Below are 12,773 nucleotides of genomic sequence, written 5' to 3'. Positions count from 1 at the left end.
TTAATTTCAATGATGTGATCCCAAGCAACATCCCATTTCCTACATTAGCCAAGTTCAAGTACTTAAATCCATTTGTAGACAGATATATGCAAGTGGAAAACCACAAAGAATCACCAGAAAAAAACGTGACAGAAGAAATGTAACTAAATTGTTTTTTATGAAGGCTCTAGAAATTTCTGTGAAAATATTCTCACTACATAACAAAGAATTACAGCAGAATATTCTCAGAAAAAGCCTCCAGAAAAACTGTGGTACAAGCTGGAAACTTGAGAAACACATTGAAACAGAAACCATAGGACTTTAAACCTGTTCTGCTAAAAGCTGTGAGAAAGAATGGAAGCCAGTGCTAAAGCACTATCACGGCTGAAGAAAACACTTCAAACTATGATTTTCCTTCCAACATTGGAGACAGAGAACTGCTACAAGTAATGCATTTGCCACCTGGCCATGGAATTAATCAGAAGTTTCTATTGCCACTCTTCAATACTTTATTTGTTTTTCCCCAGGAAAAAAAGGTGCAGTGTTTCCATGTAGTGCAGAAGAATTATTCTACAAGGCAGCCCCTGTCTTGGCCTGTCCACGTGGGTTTACCACAACACTCCTCTAATGAAGACTATCATGCACTGATACTACCACTATAACTGAAACATCAGAAAACAAAATATTTTGTACTTATTTATTCAGCAGATATTTTATTCTTAATTTTTACTGGGGGGTTGCAAGCACAAGAGAGAGGGGAAGACGGTCCTCCAGAAAGAAGGAATACACAGGACTGCCTCACTCCCTGAGTCAGGGTAAGCAAAAGGAAATCACTGTCAAATACACCAACACACATCACAGCTCTTCAGCCAGTACTGGTTCATTGGTGTATTTTGAGCTACTACAGTAGCTTTCAGTTGGGAATCAAAAAGCGCTTCGTAAACTTAAATTAATCCCCATCTCTAAATTAATCTTAAAGGTGGGAAAATGTTTCCATATGTGTAAACTGACAGAGAGAGAGAGAGATCACAGGGCTAGTTACCAACAGCAGCAGAAAAAGACATGCTGATATCCAGCCCCATGAGTCGAAGTTCTGGCTGCACTTCCTGGAAGGGAACAAGACGCTCTGTGTGCCACTGACCTGACACTGCACACACAGGGACATCCAGCTCCTGCACTGCTTCTCCAGCCTGACTGACCCACAGAGCATCAAGAAACTTCCTCAATAGGAAAAGAACAGCTTTATCTGAATTCAAAGAATGAAAATGAAGTACTGCATCCATCTCCGGGCTCCTCAGCACAGGAAAGACATGGACTTGTTGGAAAAGGGACACAGGAGGCCAGAAACATGATCAGAGGGCTGGAGAACCTCTTGTATCAGAAAAGCTGACAGAGTTTGGGCTGTTCAGTCTGGAGAAAAGAAGGCTCCAGAGACACCTTCCAGTACCTAAAAGGGGCTTATAAAGACGGGGACAAACTTTTTAGCAGGGCCTGCTGTGACAGGACAAGAGGCAATAGTTTTAAACTAAAAGAGGGTCAATTTAGCTTAGATGTAAGGAAGAAACTGTTTACAGTGAGGGTCGTAAAACACTGAAACAGGTTGCCCAGAGAGGTGGTGGATGTTCCATCCTTGGAAATTTTCAAGGGCAGGTTGGACAGGTCTTTGAAGAACCTGGTGTAGTGAAAGGTGTCCCTGCCCATTGCAGGGGGTTGGACCTGATAACCTTCCAACCCAGACTATAACTCTATGAACTAAGAGCAAGCAGGCAATGCAATGAAGTGCCAATGCAGACAGCAAAAGCACAGGCACACTGCAGCCATGCAGCCAGGGACAAATCAACTCAGTCTCTTCATGATTATTCAATTTTTAAAGAAAATCTGAAATGCCCACAAGGGGTGTTTTATATCCTACTTAATAAGTACAGTGCATAATTCCTTGAGTTTATGCAGCTGGAGTGAAAGTAGTCTGACAAAAGGCAGACTTCTTGCTTATTTCTCAAGCTATTTTACTTTGCTAATAAACCAAAGGGAAGATTTATCAGCATCAGTTTTATAAAAGATCTTCTGTTGGAGAATACTTCCTGGAAAACACAGCTTAGTAGGTATATTTTTTTCACAGGACTAAGCCATCCTTCCAGTAACTGGAATAGAACTTAATGATAATTTCAAGTCTTTGAGGTAATAATTCCTTGAAAAATAAGTACTTGGATAGCCATACTCTCAAGTTAGCTGTGCAAAACCAGAGACAAGAAAGATCAGCTATAGGGATCTAATGAGAGATTGTGAGTTCTGTGCAGATTTTCCCTTGTTTTACTCACATGTAAGCTCCACCGATGATGAAACATAGTTTTGACATATCTTGCAGGTAACTGGTGGCTTTAAAATGTGTGAAAATTAAAAAAAAAAAAGGAAGTATTTGAATCAGATGGTCTTGATAACAATGTTAAGTGTTTGCATTTAATTTAAGTTTGTTGTTTTTTATGTTAGTCTAATTACCTAACACACCTTTTCTACAAATACCTTCATGGAAATGGTCAACAAAAGTGCCATTTCACAGTTGCCATGGCTAATCATGTATTACTGTGCGTAACATGTGAAGGCAAAAACATGGACAGTGTTATTTATTTAATGGTGAGGTGAGGGCAACAGCGGGGTCACTACATAAATACAAACAGTTATAGGAATTTTTCCTGGTGGATGAAAAATTACTACGGAATTAAGAGATCCAGTTGTTTTTTGTACCATTTTCTAGATGCTGCAGATTGGGGGTAAACAAAGATGGTGGTCCTAACCATAGTATTTTCTCTCTGTTAACCTGCATTAGAGCTAAACTCCTATCATCACGTGAAATGTCTTGGCAGCTAGGGATTTCCATTTAAAGAATTCTGTAGCTTACAGGGCAAAACATGTCAGTATTTTAAGCAACTAAGCCAACAACAGAATAAAGACAGTCACTCAAATTATGCTACTTGTGAATTAATGAACTATCCACATGGCTGCTAACCCTGTTAAAACTTGGGAGGGGGTGCAAACCCCTAGCCCCAGAGGACATCTTCAGCTACTTCCTTACTAAACTCCAAGCAGCACAGATCTGGGAATGGTTCTGGAGCTGGCCTTTCCATGTTGCAGTACTCTCACTCCAGCCAGGCAACAGGGCTGAGAGAAAAAAAAAACCAAGTGTCCATTATTGCAGCGTACAGTTTGACAGCAAGCTAGACCACAGAAGTACTGAGTGAGGAGCCAAAGGAGAGTGCCTTGGAACAGTGACTGCCTCAAGAACTGCTCTTAATTACCATCAGATCCACGACAGATATTGCACATTTTATGTCTAACAAGGCTTTTAACCAGCAGCCCACCAGTCTTTCAGGAGATTGCTGTAGGTACTCCCTGTGGCCTATCACTGCCATGGCAAAACGTGCATTTTTCACAACTGATCAAAACAACTCAGGCAAAGGACCATCAAAGTACACACTGCAGGTTGGTAACTGCATAAAGGCCCAAGAAAAGATGCTTTCCAGATGCGTCAGCTTATCCTCTATTTCCACAAAGAGAGACTCAGAAAAAAAAACCATGTTTGTGGATGAAACACCCACAGCAGATGGCAATAAAAGAAGACTCAAATTAGTGGCATTCTGTATCGCCAAACCTAAACTTCATCTCGGATCAACACTACCCATAATAGTGTTTAAGTAGTAGAAGAAATTTACTCAAATGTGAAATAAACTATTACACATTCTTAGTTCTGATTCACAGTCCCAGACTGGCAGTGGCAGTAACATTTTAATAAACATTAGAAAGAAGACACCAATATGACCAAATGACACACTTAAAGTGAGAAAACGAACAGGAGAAACCTTGGCATACCCACCCAAAACAGAACCAAAGCAAAAAAAAAAGGCAGAGAAACTGCTTTTGCGATCAAAACAGTAAATACTTTATTATAATTTATCAGACAGAATGAGAATGTAAATGAGAAATTGGGAAAGCCAATATTTTCTTTAACAGACATTTTAAGCTTTTGCTGCAAGTGTTCAGGCAGTGAGAGTGTTTGCTTCCAGACAACCTACAGATGTGTATTCTGCAGGGGCAAAGCTATGGCAAGGCTCTCCTCTATCCCTCTGCCATGCCCCCATTAAACTGCTAGGAATGGCATCAACCAGGGCTGCTGGTGTGCACATTCACCCATACAGACAGTGAAATCTATCTACCAAGTCAGTTTACTATCAAAGTAATTGCATAAATAGCTTTTGAACTGTCAGAATCTGGCTTTCAAAGGAAAATCAAAGAAAACAATGCGCAAGTACAAAGCCTGGAAGACATAATAATATTGTATTATGTTCATATCATTAACTGTGGTTACAAAAGAAAAAAAAGCCTCCTGTATCTACAAAGTTTTCTACGGGGAAAAAATCATTAAATGGAAATAAGAATATTTTGAAGTACTCTGTATTCAAATAACGTTAAGATGCATAATAATAATTAGACCATGCAGTATAAAGCATTTTTTAATTTCAAAGCACTACCTAATTGATCTTTTTAAAGACTGTTTGCAGGTAGAAATGTAGTGGTATGCATTATGTTTTTCAAGAGCAAATTAAGTCATGAAGATTTTAGCAACTTGCCGAAAGTCATTCTGAACTTTATGTGGTGTAGGAGGTTTTATTGCTGGCCCTGATGAAGTCACCAGCAGAACTATTTCAGCAAGGCCAAAAATTTCCCCACTGACTTTTAACAGCAATACACGTTAAATAGATAATTAAGTCTCTGTGTTTGACCCAGTTGGAGACTAGGTAGGGTTTCAGCCAAGGGGACCCTTATAAATGAACCAATTATTGATGTCATCAAATTTACTAAGCAACAGAACCATGCCACAACACTGTTTCTGTGTAACTTTGATGTAACAACGGCGTGGCAAGCACTGAGCTACAGCCCATACATGAGCTAAAGACTGAGTCACCTCAAAGTATTTCCTGCAATGGTGTGTTTTTTCAATAGACTTTTTAAGCTAGTGAAGGTTACTGTTTTGATACAAAAATGAAGGAGGCTTTGCAAACTGAAAAGTCAATTAACTAAGCCATCCTCAGAAAGAGTAAAATCCTACTTGTCCTAACTGTACCAAATCCAAAGAATAAATAAAATTATCAGTAGTCCATAAAACAAATACCTTTTCTAGAGGGTTTTCTTGAAGTGCCTTTTCTCACCCCAGTATCAACTATTTTTTCCCCGCTTCTCGCCAGAGTTTAAACCCTGACATATTAGAAATCTAAACCAAGTAATACTTTGCTCAGTAAGGAAACCAGGAAAGTAAAACAGACAGGCCACCTAGTCTTCTTCTACTTTAAAGCAAAATAATCTGTGTCATGCTCTCCCTAAATAAAAATGTAAAAATCTTCTTATAACATAAATTTAAAGAGGAGTATTCCCATTCATGCTGCTGACATCACCTGAAGTCAATGGGGAGCAGATGTTTCCTTCAGGAAAACTAGTCTGATAAACAGATCTAACAGGCTGAGGTAAGTTCATCTTAATATCTACTTTCCTCTGTTTTTGAACAGTAATGTGATATGTTTATGGCCAAGCAATGGGATTGTACTTCAAATTGTGTACTTGTTGGGATGTGTTGGTGGATGGATGTGAGTCTATGCTTGTGAACATGTGCTAACTCTCCTAATGCTTCTCTAATCAATAGTTCAGAGAGTGCTTTATTATGGACTACAACATAGCTTCTCAGGCCACTAAATCCTGGAGCTGTCAGGACAAAAACATCTGAAAACCGGCATTTTTCATTAAGTATTTAAGCCAACTTTGCTACACAATGACTGCCATCTTACAACTACCCTCCTTGATAAATTAAATTTCATCTTATTGATAGGGCGAGTCAGCATAGTAAAACAAAAGTTTCTGACTGCTTTTTACTTAGCAAGCCACAGTCACCAGAAAAAGAAAACAACAAACAAGGAAAGAAAAGTGCACAATTCAAATTGATTTGACTGTACCTACAGATTTATGCAATGAATCCACTCCGTTTCACAAGTAAAAATCTGCTTTAGAACAGCGAGATATATGGAAGGTATTTATTTCAGCAGATGGACATTCTTAATCTTTTATGTTTGAGTGCAAGGTGAAGAATGAATAAAACCAAATTATGACCAATTACCCTCTTTTGCCATTACTAGCCTCAAGAACTCATTTTCTGTGGGGGAGAAAAAAAACTCAGCTGTCTGCTCTGTAACAAACCAGCACTTTGCTGTTTCACAACACTGGAAAGAGGCTGTCACTGAGTACTCTTCATTTGCAGTCAGAAAAAAAGTTTTGGTACAGTAGACGACAAACAAAGCTTGGTATTCAACCATGTTAGCAACTTATTGTGAAGTTTACAAAAGGAATAGACAACATTTGTATTGATATTATTTCTCAGAGGTTATTCATTGTTTTACTGTCTAGACAACAAGTTAGAACTAGGCTAGGAAAATAGCATTTGCTGCTGGAATTTCATACAGCAGCAGGAAAAAGAGTAAAAAGTGTGTGTGTATGTGTGTGTTTGTGTGTGTGTATTTGCTTTGTTTTATTTTGGTAAACTGGGACTTGTAGCTCAGTGACATTCAGCTCTATCAGCACATCTTTCAGGTAATATTAGTACCATGAAGCAGAGCTTTAGGGCTGTTTTGTCAACCAACTCCAAACAATTTTTAAATATAGAGTGGTTTGGCCCCCATATGTTCAAACTCATTGGCATTTGCTACCTTAATTAGTTAAATTTTATTCTATTATCTCTATCAATAATCACATCTTAAAAATAAAATTAAAACCTGACTTTTTGTGATCAAATTAAGTACCTATATGCACAAAAATCTGAAACAACCTGAATTAGCTGCTTTGCCACAAAATAACATTTTAAAATGCTTTTAAAAAGATTTCTCCAACCCTCCCTTCCACATATACAACCCTCAACTAACCTCCCATTCTAGCAGCTCCATCCAGTCACAATCTCTACCTCAGGCTTTCTTTTGGCCTGAAGAAGCTCTGCGTTGGTGTGGCTAGTATTGGCTACTTCACTGCAGCCTGAGAGTATCACACTGCATTGTGATCAACCTCCACAATTTTGGGAGCTGTCAAATTTCCTCTTGAAACTTAGGACTCCCTGAGTGCAACTGGGCAGGTTCCCATGCACCCCAGTACTTCTGGAATATTTACTAAGGACTGAAATTCAGTTTGCAATTTGCTGCTATTAAACCCCTCAAAAAAGTAAACACAAAGAAGATAATACGTAAATTGCAACAATTACTGAATTGATCAGTTAAAAGCTGACAATCCAACATACCTTACCTCCTTCACTTATGACTCTCACTCTTATCTTGTCACTCCACTTACTACCCACAATACTACCCACAAAAAAATAATGTAAAATATCCACAGCTGACATAAGTCTGCAAACAATTTTGAACCACTAATTTGCAAATGCAAAATTTGCACAGCTCCTAAGAGAGCATGCAGCTTTCACACATCTCCTGGGGATCTGTGCTGTATTAGTCAAAGGTTTAAACCCAGTGTATTCCCCATGAATAATCTTTCTCTCTTTACCCCTCCTTCTTCCTGTCCACATCTAAATGCAGAATCCCCAGCTTCCTTGTCTTTAGTTTACAGATTATGCGATCCAAAGTGTCACTCACTGGATTACTGCACATAACCTGAGCACTACCCAAAGCTTACTTGTCTTCAACTTGTCCAGCATTACTTAAATGGAATTATCCGTTACAATCCATATACCGAATCTGCATAGCTCACTTATCTCAAGATTCTGTGTGTCACCTACCAGATTATCCGTTTTAATCCATACATTGAATCTACATAACATATGTCTTTAATTCATGGGCTCTGATGAGCTATAGTATCACTGAATGGATTATTTCTCTTTATCCATTATTGGCAGTCCTAAAACCGTTCACTGCATACTCTCTCATGCCCCATCTTCTAAGAACATGAGCAAAATCAGAGTCTTCAGCAAACACAGCTCTATCTCTCATCAAACACAGCCTGACACAATACCTGCACTGATATTTCACGTAATTTGGAACCCAGTTTCTCATGAAAAACAAATGTCTGTGTTATCATGAGTTGAAGATTGGGATCGTTAGGCTAATCTCACTTTCAATTACATCCATAAATCTGTGGTTACTCAAATACAGTCTCTGGAGCCACCTGGATTTAAGTGGACACCACAAAAAACTGATGCTAACTTAACAACAATCCCTTTCACAGTGAGTGCAGAAAACACTTCACCCGATTTGTTTACAAACTAACCTGCACAACAGAAAAGGCTTTTCAAACAAGAAAAACATATCAGATTCAGACTTGCCCAGTCTTTCATAGGAGATTTGGGCTCAATCACTGTTAACAATGTCTTCAACAGAAAAACAACTCAAAAGGATTGGAAACAAAAGTCTGATTAACCTTTTGTTCCACACACCTATTCAGAATTAGCTAAGTGGGGAACATATAAAATATGCATTATTATGTCGTGACAAGTTTCAATAGAGAGATGGACAAGATTAGCAGCAAGGCTTTGTACACACGAAGAAAGTTTTAAGCAGAGTTCTCATCGTGGTTAAAGCTGCCTCACTCACCCCAGTGGGAGCAAGACTCAACCCACGCACCTGAGGGGCCAGCACCAGTGAAAGAGAAGCTTCATGTTAGTTTTATATATATATATATATATATGTGTGTGTGTGTGTGTGTGTGTGTGTGTGTGTATATGTATATGTATGTATATGTATATGAATGATCACTGATATTTAAGAAATAAATATCATTTTTTTATACCTTTTCCTAGTAAGACTGGAGGACAGCACCTACTTTCCAGCTGCAATGCACAGCCAAGAGGAAGTTACACTGACAGCAGAAAAGAGGGATGATTTTCTTTCCTGTAGACAATCAGTTTGAGACCTGAAGATCTCTCTGCTCCACTGAATCCAATAAACTGCATTACCCATGAATAATCCAGAGGCCTTCTGAGCCCTGGTTTTGAATATGATGGATATAAGTAAGTTTGAACAGACTTTAACCAAGTCAATATAGTTTTACAGCTTCACCTTAAAATACTTGAATTTAACAGCATGTTTTGCAGGTTTTGCTATATAGTGACTAGTTCTGAGCACAGTAAAAATTCCACAGATATCAAAACAGAATTTCTTACGAAATCTCTAGAGCTAAACTTGTAATTTAGCGCCAGACTATTTCTCTGAACAAACACAGGTATTTGAGTTGCAATTTCTACAGATATGAAAGGTTCTAGATTTTGCCCATTTTAAGAGTATTCCCTTACAGTACCTTTCAGTCAGGCTGTGGAATAAAACAATATATTTCCTTTTCAATTAGTAACTGGATATATAGATCCTTCTAACTGTGATTTTGAAGTTTGCAGCTGGCTCTCTGCAGATACTCGGTAATGGTTCTTCTGTTTTACAGGCATGGAGATTAAGAAAGGGGGGTTTAAAGTAGGAGCCAAAGGTAACAAAGCAACCAAGAGAAACAACTGAATACAAAACATGGGAGTCTGGTCACTTCCAACCATTCACCAATTGCCCTATCTTTAATAAAATACTACTGCTTTATAACTTAAAAGAAATCACGCTAATAGAAAATAAAGTCTTCCTCTACATCTCCCTTTCTTTAAATGTCTCCCAGAGAATAAAACTCAATGGTAATAACACAGGCTTGGGCATTAACAATATGTAGCCTAGTGCTGAGGCTTTTGCACACGATGTACTAAAACTCCCCCAGACCTAATGAAAAACACAATGAAATTTTGAACAGTTAAATGGAAAAAACTATTCAGTGCATAAGACAGTTGGGCAGTACAGTTCCTAGTGCTGTCCGCATTCCAGGGTGTATTAATAACAAGACAGTACTCAGGTGGGGGATTCCAAATATCACTAGTATAGAAATGAGGGGCGGAAAAAATGCAGCTGCCAGGTCAAATAAAGAGACAGAAGTTAATTAAAAAAACACAACTGGAAAACTTCATAACTACAGAATGACAAAATCATTTTGTAGCCTAATATATGTGTGTTTGTACACGTGTATGTGGGTATAGAGCAGCTCAACTTGCACACCTTTCCTGCTGCCTCACTAAATATAGCAGCAATACAGCTGAGCCATTGTTTGTTGGCTGCTCACTGGCTGATGGTGCCATGAAAACCACATTCCTGGGCACTAAATAATCAGCCTGCCTGACCCCCCAAGAATCTGTAAGTCAAATTCATTTACCCCCAGAGGGCAATGCTCTATTGTATCCTCCCTCCTTTCTAGCCACCTAGGAACAATGGATAGTAATTGCAACTGTCACGGCAGTCAGTAGGAAAAATAAACCAGTGCCTGTTTTCACAGCTTACTGCCAAACTTGATCCAAACACCTAATAACCATGCCCCCAACCACAGAACCACAGTTGCACTAAAAAGCCTCAGACGTGAGGCTTTTGAACAGAGCTACAGAACAATAACTCGACTTGTGTTCAAAATATAAAGCTAAAAACCAAAAATTAAACCAAAGAAAAGTCTTCTTTGAGGCTGTGCTGCTGCTCCCCATCCTTTCCCCCAGGCACGACTGAAAGGACTGTTGAATTTCTATCATGGTAGCATACATCTGACTGCTGCTGCTTTCAAGTTTAGCTTGTGAAAGGGAAAAAGAGGAAGGGAGAAAAAAGATTGCCCTCCAAAAGAACAAGATCATAGGCACGGGGAACAGACCACCCTCTCAGTGCACAGCACTCTTCAGAGCAGCTCTACAGAGTCCAAAGGCACTGGAGAATCACTGGAAGTCCTTCTAAAGGTTCCAGTGTGTCAAGAGTTAAAGAGGCTTCATACAGTGTGCAAAATCTGCTGAAATACATACCCAAAAGTGGGTATGAAAGATGTCTCCTCACACTTTGTCCCTGAAACATCTTAAAGATTCATCAGTTCATGGCAAAGGATGATGTCACTTTGAAACAATGTGCTTTTAAAACCCACAACTCCCAGGTAAGTCCAGTGGCTGCCCTTCCTCTTTATGACCTGTTGCTTTACACACATGAAGCAGGAATGAAGAACACAGCATTTGGCCCACCATCATCATCATCATCAACACAACAACAGCATCTCAGCCTGTTGGGGGCTGGAGCACTATATTCTGTTATAAAGTTATTCTACATACGTAATGAATATATATTTTTGAATTACAGTCTCCTAGGGAGAAGCGTGGGGAAAGAAGTGGCATATTTTTCTACTTGGGTAAGTGAATGGAATAGCACAAACTTAACGCTGGTGGTTTATCAGTGACAGGCTGGAAGGCCCATATAATTAAAAAAACCACGTTATTTGCATATGCACCAACCCATTAACCTGTGAGAGCACGTATTGTATGCTTTACTGAATACTGCCAACCTTTTGTGCACACGGTCCTTAAACCTATCAGGCACAAGGTTTGGGAGCCTGCCTGAGTGAGGATCTCTAGATCAGGGACAACATCGGTAAGCAAACATACCAAAAATAATGGAGAGAAACTAAATCCAGCTTATAAACACAAAAGAGGGGTTTAATTTTAATTTCATTCTACTTTCATATTTCCAAAACAACATTGGCTTGGATTTTGCTACTCCAGATGTACACTGATATAAATGGGAGAAGAATCAGAGCCGCTGTTTCTTTTCAGAGTGATAATGGCTGCTCTGAAAACTTACAATTTTTGACATGTGTATTTTGAGTGAGTTTCTCATCATAAGCACTGCAGAGGAATTATAAAAATATTAAATTACATGAAAACAAACAACCACAGGTTCCCTAAAATGACCTCAGATATATAAAATGGGGAAATATCTTGGCAAAGCAGAAACTACTGTTGCTGGAGAGTGGTCAAATTTTGTCATTTTCCTTCTGGAGTATGGTTTTAAAAGAACATGCTTTAGTGCACAGATGTTGTACGCTGTCTTTTAAAATCTGCACTGGCTAATTTCAGTACCTAGAGGTATCATTACACAAACTTTGCCCTTTTTATTTTTCCCTACATGCAAAAAAAGTTAAAAAAAAAAGTAAAAACAAAAATCTACATCATCAAAATCTGTCCAAACATAAACAAGGAATTCAGATTGCCCTCAAATTTCAGAAACTGAGGTCTGCTATACTCTGATACCACATATGTCTGATCTGACTTACTTTTTCCCAATCCAGCAATAGGATGTGTTCGTTTATAATAGAGAACAATATATGCAACAAAAGCTTAATGTAAATTCATTCACTTAGGGCAATATACCATTTCACTGATTTATATTATCACAGATGGGAGTGCATACATTTCATTTAAACCCCAAATTACCATGTTTGAAGGGGAGGGGAAGAGGAGCAAACAAAGTTCCTTCCATAAATCCAGTAGTATCTGTATATTCATTCTTAATTTCCTTTAGCAGAGAAACAGCATTACCTTTTATTTCTCCAAAGTTCCCTGATCCCATGGCAAGAAGCTTGTCTTTCCAGTCCTTTGATAGTAGCTTTTCAATACTGGGAGTTTCTGAGTGAAGGGGGGGAAAAAAAACGTAAGCAAATCAACATGACTGTCTCCACAATAGAACTCATTAAAAGTCTATCTGCTAAAAATAAGGCCAACCCTATTCTGGGCCCCAGTTCATAATGACTTCATCAACAAACTGATAAGAGGGGAGGGAAGAGAGAAAAAAAATAAAAGGGGGAAAAAAAGAAAAAAAAATGAATGTGTTTTGTCACCTGCTGTTTCAAAACCATTAGCTTTTTCCTCTAGTGGAACAAAG

General features: G+C 38.7%; 1 protein-coding gene across 7 annotated transcripts in view; it reads right to left on the bottom strand.

Moving 5' to 3' along the window:
- Positions 1 to 12,773, bottom strand: part of SOX5 (SRY-box transcription factor 5) — a 244,957-nt gene that overhangs the window by 141,351 nt on the left and 90,833 nt on the right. For 6 of the 7 annotated variants that reach the window (XM_062491739.1, XM_062491736.1, XM_062491740.1 and 3 more), the window contains exon 3: positions 12,431 to 12,517. The exons of the other annotated variant lie outside the window; for it this stretch is intronic. In XM_062491739.1, the coding sequence (XP_062347723.1) occupies positions 12,431 to 12,517 (87 nt within the window). The remainder of the gene's footprint in view (positions 1 to 12,430; positions 12,518 to 12,773) is intronic. 7 annotated transcript variants of the gene reach the window in all.

Source organism: Cinclus cinclus, chromosome 4 (assembly GCF_963662255.1).
Source record: "Cinclus cinclus chromosome 4, bCinCin1.1, whole genome shotgun sequence".
NCBI lineage: Eukaryota > Metazoa > Chordata > Aves > Passeriformes > Cinclidae > Cinclus > Cinclus cinclus.
The sequence above is the reverse complement of the archived record's forward strand: the minus strand, read 5'-3'. Positions and strand labels throughout refer to the sequence as shown.